Source organism: Ictalurus punctatus, chromosome 1, assembly GCF_001660625.3.
Source record: "Ictalurus punctatus breed USDA103 chromosome 1, Coco_2.0, whole genome shotgun sequence".
NCBI lineage: Eukaryota > Metazoa > Chordata > Actinopteri > Siluriformes > Ictaluridae > Ictalurus > Ictalurus punctatus.
Window position 1 is genome coordinate 10,026,250 of NC_030416.2, and position 25,282 is coordinate 10,051,531.

The 25,282-nt window shown below is 37.1% G+C and overlaps 2 protein-coding genes across 9 annotated transcripts in view; one reads left to right on the forward strand and one right to left on the reverse strand.

The window, feature by feature from the left end:
- LOC108266079 (magnetosome-associated protein MamJ) overlaps nucleotides 1-25,282 on the reverse strand; it is a 94,573-nt gene that overhangs the window by 39,072 nt on the left and 30,219 nt on the right. For 2 of the 7 annotated variants that reach the window (XR_008396480.1, XR_008396479.1), the window contains exon 1: nucleotides 22,852-23,269. The exons of the other annotated variants lie outside the window; for them this stretch is intronic. The gene's annotated coding sequence lies outside the window, so the exon portion shown is untranslated. Of the gene's footprint in view, nucleotides 1-22,851; nucleotides 23,270-25,282 lie in introns of those variants that run through there. 7 annotated transcript variants of the gene reach the window in all.
- On the forward strand, nucleotides 189-14,654 carry LOC108266018 (uncharacterized). 2 transcript variants are annotated; one of them, XM_053680430.1, is made up of 8 exons: nucleotides 1,553-1,778; nucleotides 10,880-10,924; nucleotides 11,506-11,639; nucleotides 12,242-12,361; nucleotides 13,148-13,166; nucleotides 14,061-14,087; nucleotides 14,343-14,451; nucleotides 14,563-14,654. In XM_053680430.1, exons 1-7 carry the CDS (start codon nucleotides 1,703-1,705, stop codon nucleotides 14,429-14,431), a joined length of 510 nt encoding a protein of 169 aa, XP_053536405.1. In that variant the 5' UTR covers nucleotides 1,553-1,702; the 3' UTR covers nucleotides 14,432-14,451; nucleotides 14,563-14,654. The 2 variants fall into 2 exon arrangements, with proteins under 2 accessions (XP_017324447.2, XP_053536405.1); XM_017468958.3 differs by lacking the exons at nucleotides 10,880-10,924; nucleotides 11,506-11,639; nucleotides 12,242-12,361; ... (2 more) ...; nucleotides 14,343-14,451; nucleotides 14,563-14,654 and adding exons at nucleotides 2,438-2,574; nucleotides 5,036-5,155; nucleotides 5,440-5,458; ... (1 more) ...; nucleotides 6,425-6,530; nucleotides 6,649-6,949 and having other exon boundaries at nucleotides 189-1,778.

Sequence of the window (25,282 nt, forward strand, 5' to 3'; positions counted from 1 at the left end):
TTATTATTATTATTATTATTATTATTATCCATCCATCTTCTATACCGCTTATCCTTTTCAGGGTCACGGGGAACTTGGAGCCTATCCCAGCGAGCATGAGGCACAAGGCGGGGTACACCCTGGACAGGGTGCCAATTCATCGCAGGGCACAATCACACACAATCAAGCTGTCTTGATTGTTTTATTTTCTTTGTCACACTGTTCTTCTGTTTCTGCTTGCATATTTTACAAATATGAATTGATATCTTTTGAAAAAAAATATGTTTAAATAGCATTTATGTTTCTGTATTGTGTTATATTTTTATGCTAGTAACTGGTGTTAAAAATTGGTCCGACCCTCAATGAGCCGGTGTGTTATGATGTGGCGTGTTGTGGGCCGGGTGTGGAGGTCCACTCTGGTGGACCACTTTTTTTGGTCCCAGTCCACCCCTGATTATTGCTATAATGCTAAATAAAATGTGCTGAAATTTTAAATATCGACGTTCAAACACCCCAATGAGGGCCCCATTTCCTACATTTTGCCTAGGGCACCCAAATCACTAAATCCGCCCTTGGCTATGTTTAAATAGTGAAAGTAAGAACATTTCCACATGCACAACGCGGTGATAACTTGAAGGATACACAGCTATGTGGCCTAATGAGTGTGAGGTTAATCAGATAAAAACGACTTCAGTTTGCTAGAGAGCATAAAGATTGGACTGTGGAGCAAAGGAAAAAGGTCATGTGGCCTGATGAGTCCAGATTTACCCTACAAAGCCATGGGTACATCAGGGTAAGAAGGGAAGCACATGAAGCGATGCACCCATCATTCACAATCCCTGCTACAAGCCTGCTACACATGAATTAGCCACCACAGAGTCCTGACCTTAACCGCATTGAAAGTCTTTATAATAATGTATTAAACGTTATATGATTTTTAAATGATGTAACTCTGGATGGAAATAAATGTTGTCACGTTGTAAAGGTTGTCGAAACAATGCCATGATGAATGCGCACAAAGGTGGTACAACGAAATATTAGAGTGTGGGACAAAGTAACACAGAAGGGTCTCACTTCACCAAAGGGCTTCCCCGCATCTCTCTCTCTGCAGTAGGTGAGGGTTTTTTGTAACGTAGGTACATGTAGTGTATATAATAAAGAAAGATTTTCTGAAGACACTTAGAATAGAAGAGAATAAAATAGAATCGAGTTATACCAGAATAGAAAATAACATCGTATAGCCTGATTATTTCTTAAAGAATGTTATGTGTGGCCATGGCACCACAAACTACTTTATTACACAGTTACAAAATACTTAAAACTTCTATCAAGAACGTAGACAGAAAGAAACAGTGGTAATAAATAGCCATGAAATAGACATGGAGGAAACGGTTACAGATGGAGCAACGCGCTTTACTCTTTGTAACTTGAACCAAAACGAGCGTTTAAAAGGAACCGAAGGCGCATGGAAGACATACAGTGTGTCCGTATAACCTCAGCTTCAACTGTGGGGGAGGATTGACAATGACGTTACGACGTCATCTTCAAAAAACAATGTGGGCGGGGCATCCCGCTTTACACCGAAAAGGAGTCGAGCGAGCCAGATCTTTCACTCGACCGTCATAAACGTTAGTAGCGCACTAGATTTGGGTCTCCAGACTGGTTTTGAAATAAAGTTGATAAAGCGTATAAAAAGTCACCAGATTGATAGAATTCTAAGCAAATGTTTCTAACCGCGGAAATCCGGAGATCCCATAGAGGGATGCTCGAGTTATGTTCAGGCGCTCGGTGGCTGATCTGTAAGTAAAGGGTTTTTTTTGTTGTTTGTTTGTTTGTTTGTTTGTTCGTTTATCTAATCCTCAAACCATGAAGGTTATTAAATAGTATCTTTTGTTTCAAAACGGGGATTAGTGCTGAATTAGATATAGCTCATTTAAAATGGTGGGATATTATTAATAGCTTTATGGGTTAAATGAAAAGCGCTCCTCACGGAGAGAGTTTGAAACATGGACATGGGAAAATGGACACACGTGATAAAAAGGAGAGGAAATGTGGTGCTGAAAAAGGAAGTGAAAAGAAAACAGAAGAGGCTGGAGCAGATGCGGCTACACTTTAAAAATTAAACCTAAAAAAATGTATCAACACGCCATGGGTGCTTCTTGTTTGTTTGTTTTATTCAACTGAGTTTATATCCAGTCGGAGAAAAAAAACAAAAATTACCTGCGACAACTCTGTTTTTTTTTTTTTTTATCCAAGGTTCACTTTTCTTTTAGTGAGTTTTATATATATATATATATATATATATATATATATATGTGTGTGTGTGTGTGTGTGTGTGTGTGTGTGTGTATATATATATATATATATATATATATATATATATATATATATATATATATATATATATATATATCTTTGGTTATAGTAAGGTTATAGCCTAACTGTTTTTCGTACACAGCCATCTGCACATTGGTGCTGTTAATTTCTGGTGGAGAAGGCAGTAAGTGTTATGCTGAGCAACATCCTAACGGCACCATGAGGTTTTATCTTAATGAAACTGAACCTGAGTCTCAGCACTACAGCTGGCGGATTAATGTGAGTATATCCACTGTTGTCCTGTCTGTTATATCTCCACTTTGTCCCATGATGGATTTTCTGTTTTATATGTTGTTAAATATTTGTTTAGCTTTCTTGCATCTCTGGTTAGGTTGAGGTCAGTCATGATGTGCCGCTTTGCACTATAGCTAAAAAAATTTATTTTAAAGATGGACTTCCATTGTAGCAACTAGAACAAAATTATTATATTCTCATTTGGCTACTATTGTCTCTGACGCATTCCCCATAAGCTCATAAAATATGATTATATAATACAGCATTTCCCAACCTTTTAAAAATTTGTGGCACCCTACACAGACATTAATGCTAGACAGTGTTAGCTACATGATACAGTATGTGGGCCTACACCCACAATGTTAGAAGCACAACATGTATGCTATAGCATTAGAGTTTCCCTTCAATGGAACTAAGGTGTCTTAAAAAACTTTTGGCCATATATTGTATATAGGGTGAATTTGAATTTTCACATTGCCAAAGTTTTCTTGCCATTAAAAAATACAATATCCTCTAATACATGAATGATCCAGTATTTTTCTAAACTCAATCTTTTTGACTACATACATGTAAAGTAAAAATGCTTCAATGGAACCCAGACTATGAAGACTTGTAGGCCTTAACATGCAATAATTGCCCTCTCCTACTAAAACACGTTGTTAGAAACACATGGAATATATTCACAATTGTAACATTCACAGTAATATCCTCAATGTCCACTGTCATTTAGAAGAATTAGCTATTAGCCCCCACAGCAGGAAAAGAATGCCACACTGTGCTACTTTTGGCAGTAATGTTCTAGTTCTTGTGTGCTGTGATACAGGGGATATCTGTAAATATAATCAAATCCATAAGAATCTTGTTAGTGTTTATTCTGTATATTTTCATAACGTAATGCTCCTGTAAAATTAGCCTAATATGCCTAGCCAAGGCATACCCAAACTAAAATTAAAGCTGTTTTTGAACCATTTGGATTATATGCATAGTTTTGGTCTCTTTTGAATGATGAACTAAATATCTTTACATATTCGAATTGTTTGGACCTTTGCCAGTGTAAAAAGACACTGGACTTTGCCAGTGTTTTTGTCAGGATGTTATTGATCAGTGGATTACTATGAGGCTTCAGATGAGGTGAATTGCCTCCATTTCGCAAGTGTTTGATTGTATATCCGGTGGTCTGGCATAGACATTAATCGTAGCTGCTGTTGTGATTGTATCTCAAAACGGTTTATATCAATCGAATCACAAGAATCTTAGCTTTCCAAAGGTATGAGAACCTTCGTACATACAGAAGCTGTGTAGATAGCAAAGATTTGCTCATAACACAGCAGCTGTGTAGATAGCACAGATTTGCTCACAACATGGTGACAGCAGGCTGGTGGGCTGTCAGAATTTTAACAGGGTAAAGTATACGACGGCGAGATGGCTGATCTACATTTTGAGTAATGTCTTCTATATTAGCCTTAAGTTACTCTCGGGTTCAAATTGAAAAGGATGAATACGTGTTTATATCGCTGTAGGGTCGCTGGAGAATCAAGACTGTTGCAACCATTTGAAGTCACTACCCAGAAAGCATTGCGACATAAACAGCAATGGTGGCCTACAAGTGCAAAGATTTTATTTATTTATTTATTTTATATAGAGTGTTTTTGTATAGCGGATTTATATAGCGGATGGCAACGTTAATTTAATAAGCCATGCAAGTCTTCGTATTCGGGGTTCCCTTTAAATCATATTGTGAAGAAGCATGGCTTACATGTTTGAAAATCATTTATAAAGATGTTTGCTAATTTGGGACTGCATGTTTGGGAATTTGGGACACATATTTTCATTGGTTTAGTCCAGACTGTCCTGCACATTTTAGTGTTTGGAAAAATCTTCAATATTTTCCAAATTCAATCTTTTCTAAAAATATCTCTCTCTCTCTCTCTCTCTCTCTCTCTCTCTATATATATATATATATATATATATATATATATATATATATATATATATATATATATATATATATATATATATATTGTGTACACGGATTCATTAAAAATCTCATTCAAAAACCACTACGAACAAAGCAAAAATCAAACTCTAAAATTACACACACCCTTTTATGATGTTCTATGAATTATATTATGATATTTCTATTAAGTAATTCTACTGCTAGGGCTTAGTAACATAAGCAATAAAATAAGTTGTAAATAAAGTTTTGACTTTATCAGGAAAGAAATTAAATGTTGTTGAATTAAACTGCACCAGTTGACCTGATGTCCCAATACACCTGAATTTACGCTAGTATATATAAGCACTCTTCTAACATTTAGATAAATTACTAAAATAAATCCATCCAGAACTAACCTACACAAACAACTACATGCCAGTGAGGTAGCAAAAACAAATATTAGGCTTTTTTTTAACAAATATTTAACATTGTATGTCTGTGTGTTTTTAGGGTATTGTTCATGCCAATGAAAATGCTTTTAACAATACCACCATTGAGAGCCGAGGTCCTCGTTATGTCAACTTTAAGAGCTGCCCTGAGAATGTGACGTACTGGGGTATACATAGTGGGGTGAGTAATAAAGTTTTATCATCGGCACATCTTAGACAGTGTAGGTAATGACATCTCCTCATCACACAGACTAAATTCAACACTGACCTTGGAGCACATCACACCACCCCATCGTTGATTATTTTCCAGTAACAGCACAACTTAGTGTGTTTATACCTTATTTATAAGTTTGTAATAACATCCAGACATGTTAGAGAACAAAGATGAGAAGTTAACAAGCTGTGTACTTGTGTGATTTAATGACTGAATGTGTTTATCTGTCTCTCTATTTTTTATATGCACAGAAAACCATCAACTGTCCACGTGAGTATAATGTTAAAATCATTCAGACTCTCCAAGACAAAGGAATTATTTACAATACTGAATGACACAGACAGATGATGGCATAAAAAAAGATATTAAAAAGCTACACAAAGCTACCACAAAGGTCTGTTCCTGTTTGGCCTTCTAATTGTACTGCTCTTTACACTTGCAAGCTGTGCTATGAGAAGTAAAGATGCCTAAAGATTCTGTAAAAGTTCCTATTTTATATACTTAGCACCGTGCTAATGGTGAAAAGTGTATAACAGTAATTTATATGTGCATATTTAATGAGTCATTGTTATGAGTCATGAGTTATTTTCCTGCCTTACAGATAACTGTTCTACAGAGCCACTTCCTAAAGGTGAGTATCTTTGTGTTATAGGAGCTTTGTCAATGTGAAATTCAATGTAAAGAAAAAAATGGCTATCCCTGATAATAATTGTTCATATGTTTAATGAACTGTAAATGAATATAACATGAGATATTCACGATTCTTAGTGTAGGTGCATATTATTCACCTAGGTTTATGTTTAAATGACAGTGTAGGTGATAGCTTGCTGACATTGGTCCTCTTCATTTGTGTACCCCTTTGCAGCTCTGTGATTTATCAGACACAGATGTATATTAAAAACAGTCTATTTTGTTACAGGGCTGGATTTAGCCTGTCTTGACTGGGGGTGCATTAAAAATATCTGGGTGGGCATTTTTACAATCATTCCTGACAACAGAATATCATATTTGTATCATAATGAAAAACTGCAGGCTCCTTGCCATATATTTTGTTTAAATTGGATTTTACTTTACATTTTGACACTGCCATTCATGAGACAAGAACACTATTTAAATTGTTCGACTTGAGTCCAACTCGGCCCCTTTTGGACTCGGACTCGGTTGGTTAAGGACCCAACACTAATTTATAAATATATTTGTTTCTATAATAGGCTTATATTGTTTACATTTTTCCAGGACTACTGCACCAGAGCAATGTAAATGTGGTTGGATGTGCTATGGGCATTCTCGGTGCTGTTCTTGTTTGCATCATCATTGTGTGGAAGAGGCGAGAGCTTCAAAGGTCAGTCACTCACATAGCTCTTACTTATACTTTAAATGTTCAGTTGACTGTTCCCTCTAATAGAAATGGTTAAAATGAACATTCTAACGTATGTTAATGTGTGATGCTCTGTGTACAGATGTTTTCAAAATAGAAGAGATTCCTGGTACAGATGGGACTACAGACAAGCAGGGCATCACCACCTGTCTCGGGCAGAACTAGTGTCAAAGAGCATTTCCCAAACTGCCTCACAGCCTACAAACATGGCCACCACAACCTCCCATTAGCAACTAGCATCGCTGCCTACAAACATGGCCACCTTGGACCTTGGCCACCTTGGAGCAGTTTTCTGGCTCTGCTTGGGACATTCAGCCCAGGGGGCCGGGGCCGCCAATTAAATGGGATGACTCATGGCACTCCGGGTGGAGTGCCTTTGGGGGGGGGGGGGGGTTCTGTCATGATTCCCCCTTGAAGCAGCGTGCTCTAAGCGCGAATGCGCGAGCACCTGCTTTTCCGTTGTTGACCATAGTGACATCTGGACACGTATGTTTTGTTTATGTTTCTGTCATGTCTCTTCCCTGTTCTGTCATTGGCTGGGATTTCACGTGGGTCTGTATTGCTCTCAGCTGCTAGCAGTTTAGACGCTGATCATGTCCGCATATATACCGCACGCCTCACAGCACACAACGCGGAAGAGTAATACCATAGAGTTAGATTAGTTCTTATCGTAGTCATAGTCACAGTCCATGTTTAGAGTTAGTTTAGTTCGTATCGTAGTCATAGTCACGGTCCATGTTTAGAGATAGTTCGCGCTGGATTATCCGCTTCCAGTCCCACGTCATAGTTCGTTTCTCGTTTTGTTTATCGACCCTGTTTTCCGTGACCACGACCTAGATTCTTGCCTTGCCCCGTGTATGCCTGTTTGCCGATCGCCTGACCTCTTGCATGTTTATGGATTACGTTTTGGATCACGTTTTGGATTTGTCTGCCTGTCTCTCTTTCAAATAAACAACTGTTCATACTGCACTTGCATCCGTCCTATCTCTGCTCCGTCACGATTCGTGACATATACAACATATAACTTGCAGTGAAATTACAACACTGCACACATGTGGATTCACAACTCTAAATTTGTCTAAATTGGCATGAATTAGTAGCCTATGTGAATATTTGTAATTATGATGGCAGCCCTCCTAACAGCAGTAAAGATGCAAGAGTGCCGGAGCAACCAGTTCCTTCATCAGGTGTGGTGAAGAGACCCTATCCCAGAGTGCTAATCAACAACGTCCAATGGATCCATGTTCCAGTCCTAGTGAATCTGACGGTGTGGTCTCCAGATTTGGATGAACGGTGTCAGGGTTAGGGTCTAACCCTAGGTATAAAGACCTCTCGCCAACAGCATTCTTGACGTATCATGCTGCTATAGCAACGAGCTTATCCACAGACCACCGAACAGAAGATCTACAAGTAAGTCATCCCAGGAAAACTACCTTCAGGCAGAAGTTATTCGGGTTTGTGGAGAGGGTACTTGGAGTCATCTGGAAGAATCTGGGAATATCCAGTAGGATTAGTGCCCAAGAACTCTGCAAGAATGAACTCAAGCTTAAGGCCTTAGTGGGGCTGCAGGTTTTCAAACAGATGATTATCTACATGAGGGACTACAGGAAGATGAAGTGACTGTACAGGATGGTCACACCACCGCATCTGCCCTATCTTTCATCTCTAATAAAAAAAAGGGCTTTTAATAATATGCAACTACGTCCCTTCTTGATCACTTCTTCTCTGTCACTTCTCTATCCTTGTCAATTGTAGGCAGACACTTTGCCTGCTAAATTTCACCTAATTTTATATGAGACTAGAGTCAACATGGTCTCTACAAAATGATTACTTTCAATATGTAAATGGTACCCAACAGACATCGTCATTCAATCCAGAGGAACAACTAGGTTTTGTGGAAAATATCCCAGAATTTGATTTTGAGTTACACAAAACTAGACAATATGCTAATACCATTGATGCAAAAGAAATATAGTCACATTGTTAAAGCACAACAAGGTCTTGAAGAAAAGTACAAGGTTCTGACAAAACAGATGCATGATGGAAACCTAGCTGTTGCTTATTCAGGTTTAATTTTGGATGTAACTTTCAACACTGCTGTTTGCACATTTATATTCCTCATTGTTTGCCAATGTATTATGGTATGCTGTATGTGTTCTTTATTAAGACGCCAAATTGCAGATAACTCAATGATAACTTTAGGACGTTCCCACTGGCTGTGATGGTTCTTGATGGATTCCTCTCCTCCTAAGCCAAGAAACATTTTTATATAGTACCAAATTATAAGTGAAACCCTATGATCTTCATTTCCCATTCTAACAGGGTAAATACAACTAACTCACTTCGCATGGCACTGCAGCCAGCTAAACTGATAAAATGATAGCTTAGGTGTGCCTCCCCTTGGATAGCAACACCAAACTAGCCTAGTCTTGCGTTAGATAGTCAAAAGGTTTTATATTTTATCAGTCCTGCAAACACTAATAACACCAAAGGCAGGTTTTATGATAAATCCAACTGTTTTGTCCAATTTTCACATATTTTACGCAAGTAGCTCTCACATGCAAGAAAAAAATGTATGGACACAGTCTTTTTAGAAGTATGTCCACCTAGCACCTAGCACACAGGCTTTCGTTTTATGGAGTTTTCAGGGATGCTTGCCTCATTGTCATGGAAACGGTTTGTGCCCAGGTCAGCTTATGTCAGAGTTTGTTATACAATCATACCACACTGCTCTGACATTTCATGACCACCAGACGTCAACTAAATATGTTCAGTTGTTGAAAACAAACGCCGACCAGCGGCAACACAGTTAACACACAACATAACCTGACAAAGGTGTCTGTTGGCATTGGTTAGCGTCTTTTGGTGGAGTGTGAATCAAGCTTTAGGCATCTTTAGACAAACTGCATTTCCCGCTGTGTTTGTTCAATGGCTCCTTAATCAATTTACAGACAAGTCAAAGTGTATTATTGGCAGAAAACCTTTTAACTAAATTTTTATTTTATTTTAATTAGCAGAATTTATCCACAGAAACACCTGGGGGTAGGGGTTCCAGGTTCTCCATAATAAACACATCGTGCATGTCCTTCCAGCACTTCTAACTTAAAGTGAAGGCATTACATGATGGCAAAACTGCTCTATATTATTATGTTAACATTATTCACATTATTGACAGTCATGCAGTAATGATTTTAGTTTATCTTGAGTAGCCAATCTTAAAACTTTAACTTTAATCAAGACCTTAACAGTGCAAAGCTAACAAAGGAAACGCCCAAATTCAGACAAGTCCTCTGAAGCCATGAATGAAGAGAAACGTGTGGAACATTGCTACACTGTGAATCAACATATGCACATCGGGCTGTCATTCATGTATCTCTCAGGCATTCTGATCACAATCTCATTTGCCTCATTCCATACAAGCAAAAGCATATAAAGCAACCCTGCTGTAACAACACTAAGTAGCTAGACCAGTGAATCCGTTATTAAGCTACAAAGTTGATTTGACAACACATCCTGAAGCTGGAAGAGATGTGCTACATGAACAACAAAGACACCATCAGTTCCTGTCAAAAGAGCAGTTTTATAACCAGAGTGAGGATGACTCAGCATTCTTTTAAAGCTAAATATAGAATTGTAGAGGAGAATTGAGCTGGTTCTAATTACCTGTTAACTCACCAACAACAAGGGGTGAGCAATAACGTGCTACATTTACTTTGTTACATTTACTTTGTTACATTTACTTTGTTACATTTACTTGAGTAACATTTTGGAGGAAAACAATACTTCTAAGAGTAGGTTTAACTGGCCATACTTATATGCTACTCTTACTCAAGTTAATTGTTAATCACAGAAATGTACTTTTACTTCACTATATTCGGTGGAGTTCCTCCTGTTACTGTTAAATGTTATTGAATGTGTGCAGTTTTAATAATTAGTTTATAACAATACAATGAGGTCGAGAGTCTGCAGTGGTCTGAATGCGGAAGAAAAAAATGTATAAGTGCATTATAAATCATAAATGAATAGAATTTTATCAGAATCATTTGATTTCTAGAGGAATTCGGACACTGTGCCCGTCGCAGTGAATGATGGAGGAGGAGAGAAATATTACACATACACACGCCACACGAGTGGGGGAATTTGAGACACACGTGCCCAGAGGCGGAGTTCAGCTTTTTCAGCAGTGAGGGCGTTATTGGTAACAGCGTTAGGAGTTCATTTTATCGAAATCTAAACACGTAGCGACTCAGGAGTTCAGTCTATTTATTTTTCAGTAGGACTCGACTGATTCTCCTCTATATTTACTGTAACAGGGATGTCCCCATTCGCTGGAGACGTCTTGCGCGCGCGCGTGGTTTGTAAGTATGATTCAATTCACACTACACAAACCGAATCTTAGTCTGTCTTTTATCTAGCTGTCATTGCAGACCGCGAGGTCACACATCGGACTGTAGTAACGATTTGAGAAACACCCGCAAACCACCACCCCCCCCCCCCCCCCCCCCCCCCTTCTGGGGATTAATAAAATATTGTCTTATCTTATCTTTTCTTATCTTGTCTTATCTTGTCTTATATTATTATCTTATGTCATTGTGCCATTGTGTTTTACTGATGTCCTAATAATAACTGAAATGGCCTTTACCTCATCTGCATTCTAACTACCTAATAAAGTATACACATAGAGAAAGATATAATGAAGGAAACAAATATTTGGTCAACATTGTATGAACGCCATGTAAGCAGGTCCACAGGTTCGCATAAATAACACATAAGTTTGCTCTCTGCTGCTGAAGTCTTTTTAGTTTTCTTCTTTTTTTTTTCCTATAAACGAAATTACATTTCATTATTAGGGTTGGTTACAATGACTCTGTCACATCAAATATGGTTTAAATGTCATAACAAATATGTTTGGCATTTTTCTTTATTTACTGTTATACAGTCATCTGTATCTACTTTCTGTGGCTACACAAAGTCGAGGGCAATGACTGTTCTGCCAAGTCTGATCCGAATGGCATGACGTTTCATCTACTTGAGGACGTAGCTTCCTGTAATGAATACAATTGGTGTGTTGATGTGAGTATAAACAATTTGTGAAATATTCTCCTTTATGTCTGTGATCGTGTTCTTGTCAGTGTCTCTTACGTCGGAACCTCGACATGTGACATGACTGATTATCTGTTTTCACATTTATTTATGAAAATAGTTCCTCCGAGTTATTGTGCCACAATTGATTTAAGCCGGTGGTAGACTTCTATATCTTAATCTAAATGAAATCTGATGGTGTTCAAAATGTAAATACCTCCTCGGACCAACTTCTACAACGGTTAACCAAACATCTCGATTCACTAATTAGCTAGTAACTACTAATATATTAATTCTATCTCTATATTTCCATTGTAGCTAGCTGTAATAATATTCTGAAGCTCCCTTTTTAATATTCCAGTTTATGACAATATGTAAATGTTATCTGAACTGCAAATTGTAATAAAAACTGGAACACTAATGGCTTGTTTGGCCTTCCACTTGATGCATTACGAACTTGTGTACACAATGAATCACTGTATATGTTCTGGGATGATATAGTCTTAGGTCACAAGTTTTAGAGCTTTAATTATAGCTGAAAGGATAAAAATGACAACTCTAATGTTTTACATGTGTGTAACTGTGTTTTTCAGAATACTGTGGTGGCCAATGAAGATCATTTTAATGACATGATGGTTCTCAGCAAAGATCGTCGTAGCATCACTTTTAAAACCTGTCCTAACAATCTTACATACAAAAATGTCTGTAACGGGGTGAGTAATGACATTTATTTTTTTATCATATATACACTACAGTTGCAAGAAAACGTTTGTAAATCATAAACGGAGTTACGAGTGTTTTTGCATTGGTTATTCGTAAAAAGTGATCGGATCTTCATCTATGTCACAATTATAGCCAAACGCAATCTGACTAAACTAATAACATACACACAGCACTTTTCAGGTCTTTATTGAGCACATTGATTAATCATTAACAGTGCAGGCTGGAAAAATTAACGTATGAATAAATTAATTTAGTAAAATTTTAGATCCTCATTTAGCAGCAACACCCTCTGCCCAGCATTTCCTGTAGCTGCTTATGAAAGTGAAAACCTATCAAGCCTACAAAAACACACTACAAAGTGAAACTCGTAGTTCTTCCAGTAATTTTAGCGCGTCAATGTATGACCTGATCAGGAAAAGTTGGATTTATCATTAAACTTGCCTTGGGTGTTGTCACTGTTTGTACAACGACCAGATCGATAAAATATGAAACTTTTCTTACTGGACTAGTTTGGTGTCGCTAGCCAAGGGGAGGCAGAGCTAAGATATCACTGTATGGGTTTAGCTGCTACAGTGCCATGCAGAGCACTTTATCTTTCCTTATGCTCTGCTCAGATCATGTTCACGTAAACTGGAACTCATTTATATAGACATTTACAGTGAGTGTGTACAGAACAGTGTGTTTCTGATGGCAAAATGAATCTAATCAAAAATCCCTGCTTGCATTCATTTGTAATCGTAAACCTAAGATTTGTCTCTCTGTTTTCATTTCCACAGAAAATCATCAACTGCCCTTGTAAGTGCAATGCTAAAATCTTTCTCTTGATCCTAAACAGAAATTAATAATGTACATTATTGTATAACATAGACCAAATGGTGCTGGCCTAGAAATAAAAAAAAAGGATTTGGCGAAAAGTTAATACGGTCCACTGCCTCATTTCATTCAATTTTGAAAAAAGCAATATCAAAACCCAGTAGTATCGATTACTCAAATGTTTCTGACTAGAGCAGTAATTACTAGAATTCACAGGGGACCTGTAGTGCAGCATTCAAACTGCTACTGTGTTATACTCTATACGGCCTATCTGCTGCGTTCAATATGAGTCAGACTAGCGTACAAAATTATTCAGAAGTGTGTTTTTTTCTACTATCCTATTCTACCTTTAGAGCCAAGATAGGTTATTAGTGTTAATTGATAAAATAGATAATACTGCTAATAATAATAATAAAATAAATGCTACTATTACTACCACTACCAATATAATAATAATAATAATAATAATAATAATAATAATAATAATAATAATAATAATACAATAATAATAATGTTACAAGTTAAAGCTAACAAAAATACTAATGTGGCCGAGGAAGAAATTAAGTTTGTGACTCAAATATAGATTCAGTCATCACTGACAGTTACAATAACACAAATTTGCTCACTGCAGCTGAAATCTTATTTAATTTACATCATGTAAAACATGGAAAATGTTATAGTTTTATGGTGAACATTATTTCTTAAGTAGACCTAGCTGTTCTGTAAAGCGTTTTAAATCTTATTAAACAAACAACCAGTTATAATAAAGACACAGGCTTAGTCTATGTTAGGTGCATCTTTGTGTAACTGGTCTATTAGGTCAGTGCATATACATATGTGTCTTACAACACTTAGTGTTATTTTTCTGCCTTTCAGCCTGCCCCACAACCCCAACTACAAATGGTGAGTATTTTTTTTTCTATGAAGGCTTGGCAATAATAAAATCTCCAATATTCTGTTTTACTAAAAAGTCTGAGAATTCCGAAGTCCTGGCCTCATTACCTGGTCAGGATTTCATTTTCTGCAACCCATGAACATAAAATGTGAGCAGTAATTTATTTTGCTTGTTGATTCTTTAAGAGGACTTACTGTGCATGTAAGAAGGTTAGATGAAACAAAGGTAACCAAATAGATATATGTTTATGATCACTCCTGCAGTGCCGTCCCCCCGGAACAGTGGACATGCTGATGGTGTTGTTGCGGTCATATTTGTTGTTCTCTTTTGTAACCTCATCTTTATGTTGTAGAAGAGAATCTGACATCAAGAGTAAGAGTCACTTAAATCAGTTTCATTCATTAAATATTCAGCCATTTGTCTACAATAGAATTTGATAAAGTGAGTTTTCTGACAGCTTTCAATGTTTCATGTTGTGCACAGAGATATGTGAGAAGCCTGGTGCAGATGTGACCTCAGCCAAAGAATACCTCCTGAAGAAAACACTCTAATAAAGCTGCGTGTTACTGTTTTTACTCTTTGGATCATAATATTTTTTTTTTTAAAGAACATCCATCCATCCATCTTCTATACCGCTTATCCTTTCCTCAGGGTCACGGGGAAACCGGAGCCTATCCCAGGGAGCATCGGGCACAAGGCGGGTTACACCCTGGACAGTGTGCCAATCCATCACAGGGCACAATCACATGAACACTCACACACCCATTCATGCACTGTGGACACTTTAGACACGCCAATCAGTCCAGATTCCATATATATATATATATATATATATATATATATATATATATATATAGATATATAGATATATAGATATATATATAGATAGATATAGATATAGATATATAGATATAGATACATATATCAAAGCAAACCAATGACTACATTTCCCATCCTGCACTGCAGACTACAAACATGGCCACCATGGACTACACTTCCCACACACCTTCACCTTCTCTGGAATTCTAATCACACACACCTCTTGCCAATTTCACACTCACTCACTCAGCTATATAAGAGACTTTTTTGAACACCATCACTTTGCGAAATTTGTGTGTTTCACCATACCAAGCGATCGTACCCTGTGCATTTGCATCCGTCCTAAACTCCATTACGTGGATTACGTGACAGTTGAGAACCTCTGATTTGGCCAGCACATAATTTAATTAATTGAGATGGATTGTATAGCCAAAATGATTACATGTATATTCTATATACATGATGTCTACTGCTCTACCATAAACTCAACTACTAGGTCTCCATGTTTCTTATAATTTAATTTTCGTTTTTGAGATATTGTAATACGCAATCTGTATACTCCCATACATGCCACCAGGGGCCAGCCTTTACCTGAGTTTTGAAACTCTGTGATGGTTATTCTCATATTGTTCACTTTAAAAACACATGGGTTTTTTAAATATGCTTAGCTTTGGAGGGAGACAACAAAGGAAGAAGTTCTACACGGGAACAGGGGTAGTCCAAGGTGGAATTGTTTCCCAAAAGACATACTATACACTGTACACTTACACTATGCACTATACACTGGCATCTAGTGTATGAATTTCAGAAGGGTGGGATCATCTCAAATGGCTCACTTTCGGTATTGTACTATTCGGAGGTATATGCTGTTTCCTGGTCGAGGGCAAATTATGTCAAACGCACCTAATGCGATGGCGCTAGCATTAGCGAAATGGCCCAAAAGATAACAAAAATGAATTGGTACATTTTACTGTTTATGTTAATGTTTCCTTGTATGCCCAACAAGACCTCAGTCACCGTTAGACGGAGGCATAATTGTCTCCGCAGGCGAATTTTGCTTGCACAATTTAAAATCAACATATTAAGCTATGGTTTTGACTATGGCTGCTGGCAATGTAAACATCTTTTTTTACATTCAGCATCTGTGCCTGATAAAGACCCTCCCATCTGCTACATAAGGAAAGCTGTGACCATTGAGTGCATGAATTGTCCATCATTCCACGCTTCGTTTTTTTTCGGTTGAATGAGTGCACCATCCAGGAACTTAAAGAACTCAGTGTGAACACACCAATCACACTATTTATATTACAAAAGTGTCTGATTTGGGACGCACCTACAGATTTGTCGGCCTTGTTCCTGCTTGCCATTCTGATAGCGACCCTGGACTCTTTTTTGACTGTTGCTGTTTAATAAACTCTCCACAAATGAACCCTTACTCTGTGCCCGAGCCCTCACTGTTACACATATTAATTCAGTGTTTATCTAAAATGTTTGGTTAGATCATTGGTGTAAAATATGTTTGTATTAGTTTCATAATTGTTTTAGAAGTAGTTTTTTTTTTTTACCGTCTCTTTAAAGACTAAAAACTATGCCACACTGTTATTATTTCTTTATATTTTGCTGCACAATACTTAAAACACCTTTACTGCAATCAATGTGATGGCAATACAGAAGTTGCAACACCTAAGAATGGTGTTATAAGGCTAATCGTGACATATAATAATGGGGAAAGCCCTTGGAATGGGGATTACCAGAGTAAGGGAAAGCAGTTCATGTTTTGACAATTCATGTTGGCAGCACGTGGGGTTATGACTATAACTGAACATTGGCTTGTAGTTGTCTTCAGGCTGGGATTTTTATCAGATTTGTGAAGTTTGAAGCAGAATGAACATTGTATGTCTGAGTCAATGTAAAAAATTATCTACTGGCATGTTTTATGGGGGAAACCAGATAACCTTGTTGTTATTGCAAAATAATTTGCATATAGTACTTTATAGTATAAAATTGTAGAAAAGTAATGATTTATAATCCCATTATCAGGCACCAAGCCAGCTAACAACGGGACCTTATTTATCAGTGTTTCAGTAAAGTTGTCTAATGTCTAATCTGTGCCAAACAAAAAAATTCAGAAACACTGATTTTCTTTGCACTTGCATGTATATGAATGCAATTTGCCACAAATTACACCCACAAAACTCTGTAAACTGCATGCTCACAGAGCTGAAATGAAGAGTAAACAGCAAAAATACATTATCTAAATATATTATTTAGCACCTGAAAAGGCCAAAATCTGGAGCCAAATTATTGACAAGGTGAATTAGCTGTGAATTAAGTAAACTGAAAAGGAAATGCATACAACACACACAATTTCCCCAGGGGGACCGGGCAAGGACAAGACACACCAACAACCACATACACTTCAGAGTTCGTGGCAGTGCAGGCCGATGTTCCTGGAAGAGGGTGTAACTCTGGGGGGTTACCAGGCTAAGAGAAGCCACACTGTTCTGCAATGTCTTTTGTTCAATGCAAAAATGCTTCAGATTAGATCATCAGTCTAAGAACAACATGTCTCCATCCAATGTAAGCATACATTTGTCCAGACATTACTGTGTCATTGCATTTAATTTTATTTACCATCTCTCACTTGAAAAAAAATACAATAGTAGAGAAAAGTAAATCTCAAGTGACCATGTGGGATCAAATCGAACCAGGGGTCAATTATCAAAGTATATACTACGTGTGTGTACGCACAGCTGTACAGAGTTAAATCCCACACAGCCTACATTACTCTGCTTCTGAACGGCCACATAAACCTCCACGACTGACAAATTGTTGCATGAAGCTGATTTTAGTTTTAGCATAAGTAGGTTTGTTCTTGTTGTTGTTGTTGTTGTTGTTGTTGTTGTTTAGATTTTATGACTACATGTGTGCTATATATTGCCCAAATTTACATTGAGAAAACCCGTGATAGTGAAATTAATATGAAAATCCCTCATTATAGTTTTATTTTCCGCCGCCATATGTGGGCAAACGAAACAACCCGAACTTTATAATCCACATCTCAGGCGCAGAAACGTGCATTTACACACAAAAATATACATAAACACGACTTATAAAGACCCCAGACTTATATAAATGCAGTGTTTCCTCAAACGTAGTGTATAATACTTCAAAAAAAAATAGTGTTTATATCATGATTCTAACAAAGATCAAACTTCAATAATTGTAATATAACACGATTATGTACGTATGTATTTATTTATTTATTTATTTATTATTTCTAAATATATTATTTGAAGGAGTAGTATGCAAAATAGTTGATAATTATCGTTATTATTTTGTTTTATTTATATATATATATATATATATATATATATATATATATATATATATATATATATATATATATATATAAATAATAAACGAAATAATAATTAACTATATAATATAATAGTCTGGCTCTTTGTGTTGCCAGGGTGGTCCATGTATGAGCGCCATGTATGGCTCGTTGGTCTAGGGCTATGATTCTCGCTAAGAGTGCGAGAGGTCCCTTGCGAAGTTATTTGCTTACTGTGCTCCATCAGGTAGGACAATCACTGGCGGTTCAGACATTGTGTTCGATTTAACACATATGGGCAGATCTTACAACACACCTGGATGATTATCTACTGGTTATTTATCAAGAAGGTCAGGAGTAAAAAAAAAAAAAAAAAAAATAGCACTCAAAATATCCGCTTACGTTCTTCATTACAAATTAGCAATTATTGGAAATAAAATTATTATTGGACACCAAGAGCCAGATTATATATAAATATACATACAAATGTATGCATCTTGTTTTTAGACGATCTAATCTGAAGCATTTGCAGCTACACCCGCTTCCAGGAACATGATCCTGCACTGCCACAAACTCTTATGTGTATGTGGTTATTGGTGTTTTCTGTCCTCACCCCGTCCCCCCGGGGAAATTATGTATGTCGTATGCATTTTCAAAACATTTCCTTTTCAGTTTACTTAATTCACAGCTAATTCATCTGGTCAATAATTTGGCTCCAGATTTTGGCCTTTTCAGGTGCTAAATAAAATATTTTGAGAACGTTTTTTTTGTTTTGTTTACTCTTCATTTCACTTCAGGTTAAAGCTACAAAGATTAAAATAATATATAGCCAAAGCTATGCCTAGGGAATGAGGAGCTACATAATAGACAACAATGTTTGTTTGTTTTTTTGTTTGTTTGTTTTTTGGGGGGGGGGCGGTTATAGATTTTGTTTATCTTCAAAATGCCTTTGGAAGAGAAACAAAAAATTGATAAGCACACATTTTTCAATCAAATACAAATCACACAAAAGGACGGGTAAGCGAACCATAAATTTAGTCAGTCACTGTTTAAACCAAAGGGTTACAACTTTTCTGTTGGATGAAACACCAGTCGGGGGTTAATGTGGTGTTTCCACGCGTGTGCGCGTGCTTGTGTGTGTGCTGGTTTGTATACAAAAACATGAAAATAAATATACATTTGCTAAAACGTAATTGCATTGCTTACAGTACATTTAATGCCAACAACAACAAAAAAATCTACTAGCTTGAATTGTGTCAGTGTGTTTAAATGATCTTAATGCCCGTAATGGTGCAGTAGTGCGTCGTGTCATGGTCTAACTTCCCAGCGTGAAAGTCTTTGGTTCAAACCTGAGTTTCATTTTATTCCAGGGTTTAAAATAGACTTGATGAAATCTTATTGGCTGTCTACATTACTACACCCATAGGAATGTGTTTGGTGCTGCCTGTTCGGGTGGAGCCCTCTGACTGGGCCCTGTCGAGGAAGGCCCAGGAGCTGATGCAGGGTGAAGGGTGCACAGGGGATTTAGCTTGTGGTGGGATAGATGGGAACTCTTTTAAGCATACATCTACTCCTCCAGAGATCCATTCAGCTGCTGTTGGGCCTAGTATTTCCAGTCCTTTTTCCTCTTCTGGAGTGAGGGCTGGTGTAACTGCCTTCCACCAGTCTTAGCCATCTCTTTCCTCAGCTCTTCTTTTTGCCAGACTTGAGAAGTTATACCATTTTTTCCCCTGATCTTAGTGTCAAATCTTTTAAAGACATTTGTTGAATTGCTTTGATAAAGCTTTGGAAATTATTCCGTCTTTGTTTGTTTTGTTTTTGGTTTCATTTCTTCCAACATTTCGGACAGTTCTTCTTTTGAGAAGTTTTCTTTGTGCCGCAGTTTGCCGTGCTTCTGGATTCACGCAGGAAAGGTTCATTGTGTGGCTATTTATATGCGAAAGGTTTATAACGCCTGTAAATCCTGTTTTCATAAATACCATTCATTTTAATAATGATTCATTATTAGTTTATACAGTTATTATAATTTTCATTATAATTATTTTTTCAATAAATTTTGGGTTTGTGTTGCTTGTGGTATAATAACGAGAAAATATGTGTAAAACGATGGTTAGGTTTTCGACTGGCGATGCTTTTTTCAGGGGGTGTTTTTTTTCCAGCTGCAGTCAACAAAGAACTACTTAAACACTTACAAAATAAGCTAAACCACCTTCGAAAAGGACTCCGGGAGTATTGGACGTTACTGACTATACGCCGGCACAATCGGCTAGTCTTTTCAAAGGAAAAGCAGATTATTTCCGCCAATATTTAGGTGGTAATAATAGCATAATACATTTACATTTATTCATTTAGCAGACGATTTTATCCAAAGCGACTTACAAATGAGGAAATACAAGCAAAGCGATATATCAAGCAGAGAACAATACAAGTAGTGCTACCATACAAGATCCATTAACTGAGTTCCAGAAGTGCGCAGAGTAGAGGTGTAAGGGCAATTTTTTATTTTTTTTATTTATTTATTTATTTATTTATTTATTTATTTATTTTATTTTATTTTATGAGTTGGTTAGGTGTTCACGGAATTATTATTATTATTATTATTGTTATTATTATTATTATTAGTAGTAGTAGTAGTAGTAGTACTAATAATAGTAATAATGTTTGTGTTTGTGTGTAGCCATCAGATATAGGCTAGCTATTATACAGGTAGGCATATTATGTATGTACTTTAATAACAGAAACTGTATTGAGTTAAATTTGTGCCAAAAGTAGGCTATTGAATGCAGGGTAACTGAAACGAAGAAAAATACAGAAATAAGAAAAGCAGACTAAAACTGAAAACAGTTAACTGAGTGGCAAAAAAAAAATGTAACATATGCTGTTCAAATAAAAAGTTTTTCTTTGTTAACAGTTTTCTAATCGTCGTTTTTGCTCATCATGGTTTATGTATGCGCTGCCTGAGTTCTCATTTATGCTTTTCGTTTGAAAGTTTTCGTTCAAGTTTCCTCGTTCAAGAACGGCAAAAGACGTCATATATTGTGGGCGGGGCTTAATCGCAATCTACTCTCATTGGCGAGTGAGATTTGGATTGACAGTTCGAGTGTCCATCTTAGCAGGAGGAGGGAAGATGTGATGACCACGTAATAGTCAAGACTGTGTCCAAAAGTAATTTAAAATATAGATTACGAACTAATATACTGACTAAGGAAGGAAGGGAGTCGTTTCCTCTACAAGTGCACACACTGTAACCATACAGAGAACCGCATGCAGAACACTCTTCAAAATTCGCGCCATTAAAATTATTATTTCCTGTTCAAAGCACAACCCCCCCCCGCCCCCGCCCCCGCCCACAGTGCACTCGCAAGCTCCAGGTTCTCTCACGTCGTGGCGCAGATTTAACATAAATCACCTGTTCTGCCGTGGTCAACATGTTCGGTAAGATTATTTTCGTTTTTCTCTCATTTTCTTTTGCTAATAGACATGTTGATTAGTCGATATAATACCCTAATAGTTTAGATTTTAAGAAGATGCGACTTGTGAGGCAGAATGTATGAAACTCTTTCTGTGTCCGTCGGTGCTTCATATATTGTACCTCTTACTCTATCCAAATCTATTTTCTTCTAACGAAAATAAGAGGCTATAGACTCTTGTCCTAAACAGGGGCTTTAGCTGGACTGTTATTCACCCGAGGCTGAGCCCAGATTCGTCTCCATGCACGTTTAATGCTCAGCCAGTAAACCACGTTTTGTGTTATGGAAGCTGATATAACTTATCTGTCAATATGACATGATCAGAAAAAGTTGGATTTATCATTAAACTTGCCTCAGGTGTTATCACTGCTTGTAAGACTAATCGACCGATAAAATATCAAACTTTCCTTACTGGGCTCTAGCCAATGGGTTAGGTGCGGGAGGGGGGGTTTGGGTGGTGTATATAATTGCATGAGTTTGGTTGCTACAATGATATGCAAAGTTCATTATATTCCCTCATGATTTACTCATATCATCTTACGTAAACTGGAACTTATTTCCATAGACATTTAAACACCTTGTTTTTGTGCTCAGCATCAGAGGATGTTACTGTTCCAGTTTGCACTCCTTTACTGGTTAACTAAAAACAAAAAGGCGCATATTTAATTTTTCCTCGCACTCTGACTGTGTGAGATAAATAAACCCCGTGTGATTGCTCTCGCCTCCGTTCTCTTCTTCTGACAAACCTGCTCCTAAAGCTTAGCTATAGCGTTCATTATTTATTCAGAAAGACTGATGTGTCTCTTTAGACTATGATCTATGCAGAAGAAGAAAAAATCAAACAGAAGTGTTGAAGAAACTAATAAAACAATGCGGCTAGTTTTTGTTTTGTTTTGTTTTGTTTTTAAACAGGAAGTCCTTCGTTGAGAATGAATGGAAAAAACACAGACTACCGACTACAGCGCTGAGCACCATAATTCAACCTACTTCATTTTATTTATTTATTTTCAAAAAGTAAAATCTCTACTGCGTTATTATTTCTTCACGATCTGAGCTCCCAGTCACAAAGAAATCTCCTTAAAGCCGGTGTAAAACTCAGCCCGAAGATCACAGGGATTAGTGAGGAAATGAATGATCTTCTCTTACCTCAAATAATGTCCATAAACCAAGGTGTGTTTAGCGTCCAGTCTGTTTAAGCTTTTTTATGTTTTCACTTGTATTATTATTTGCTCTAGAACTACAAGATTAGCGTGGCTGACAATAAAGTCGTTTACGAGTCGTGCAGACGTGATGTAAAAATGAAACTGAAAGTGCTCAGAAAACGGTTGATGAAATTCAAATCTTGTGCAAAGCGGGGGGAAGGTGGGCAAATCTCTAAGATACTGCTTAAGGAGGTCATGGTGACATAATGGTGAGATACTCACACACTAATTTATTCACAAAGTAAAAGAGCTGAATAAAAAAATAAACGGAAAAACATATTTACTTCTTTGTCATAATAATAAGAATAGTTAATAATAATAATGATAATGACGACAATAATAATAATAATAATAATAATAATAATAATAATAACAACAACAACAATACTAATAGGCTACTACTACTACTACTACCACTACTACTACTACTACTACTACTACTACTACTAATAATAATAATAATAATAATAATAATAATAATAATAATATTAATAATAATAATAACAGGGCGTTTTTCCTTGCCCCGTCGCCCCGGATTGCTCAATAGGGATAAATTAACACACTTAAAATCTGTATCCTGTGTTTATATGTTTCTGTAAAGCTGTTCTGAGACAATGTCCATTGTGAAATTTAATTGAATGAACACTTATTATAATTATTATTATTATTATTATTATTATTATTATTATTATTATTATTATCATCATTATCATTATTATTACACATTTGTTTAGTGGTTGTTGTCCTTTTTAAAAGCCCATAATTAGGCCTATCTTGTATGACCTGTCATGTATATCAGAGAAGGAACTCCGCACTACAGTTCCACTCAGCCACTGCACCTCTCTGCATCACAGTCATGTGACCACCTGCACCCGAAACACGTCATGTTAGCGAGCACCTATGCCTATAGGCCTATAGCCACACTGCATTCCTAGTTTGCACTGCACTCCTTGTCTTACGTTTGTCTTCCTTTGCCGTTGTCTATGTCAGGGGTTCCCAAACCTTTCCAGGGCAAGGCCCCCCAAATGGCATTAACATTTGCCCGAGGCTCCCTTTTGCAAGATGTCTTTAAAACATTCAAAATACAGACTTCTGAATATATCCCCCTTTTTTTTCTTTATTGATAATTACATCTTACATCTTTACATTACATTACATTAGGAATTGCCTTGGTGTGTGTGTGTGTGTGTGTGTGTGTGTGTGTGTGATTGAGAGTGAGAAAGAGAAAACACTCTAGTGGGAGGGATGGGCTTGGTTGCTCCGACCAATTTGTTGAGGCCCCGGGTGCCCCCTGGGGCCTCAAGATCTATTTTTCAGAAGTAGATCTATTTTTGAAATTCATACTGAATACTATTCATTCGCAATATTCCTACATTTCCCTGGTGTGGCTTGTGTCTCATTGTGCAATTATTTATAGCCTATATATAAAGCCTATCGCTGTCATGCCACCACATTAATAACATATTAGTATATACTTCATATAGATACAGCCTTTGGGCTCTGATTTATGGCCGTGGTTTATTTAACCGGACAGTATAATTAGCTCGTCATTCTTCCCGAGAAGCTTTTAATTATCGGTCTAGCAGACCATATTAAAACTAAAAGATGCCTGAGAGATTACAGGCCGACATATTTCAGAAAGGTCAGCAAACAGAAGCAAACAGTAGTAAAACAGAAAACTAAAAACTTAGTGGTTAGCATGTTCGCCTCACACCTCCAGGGTCCGGGGTTCGATTCCCACTGGGACTGTGTGTGTGGAGTTTACATGTTGCATGTTCTCCCCATGCAGTGGGGGTTTCCTCCGGGTACTCCGGTTTCCTCCCCCAGTCCAAAGACATGCATGGTAGGCTGATTGGCGTGTCTAAAGTGTATGTGTGAGTGTGTATGTGATTGTACCCTGTGCTGGACTGGCACCCTGTCCAGGTTCCCCGTGACCCTGAAAAGGATAAAGCGGTAGAAGATGAATGGATGGATATTTTTCGATTGTTTTACATAGATCTAATGTTTGTCTTCAGAACACATTAATTTACGCGGTAGAATTGCATGGAATACTTTGATGCAGCCTTTATCTGCTGTTTGGACTGAAAGTTCTGGCACCCATTCATTTACATTTTATGGCTGAAGACACAGGCATACGGATCATGGATAACCTGGGGTAAATTATCAGTAAATTTTCATTTTTGGGTGAACTAAAACTTTTAACGGCTTCTGATCATAATTATACATTCGTTTGTGTGCTTCAGCAATATTTTATTGGTCAACTTGTGTACAAGGCTTATACTGAGTGTTTGTAGACAATAAATGTACTGAGCCTTTGAAGTGTGATAATGCTGTGTTTTTTGTTAATTTTATACTTTTATTCTCATTTTGGATAC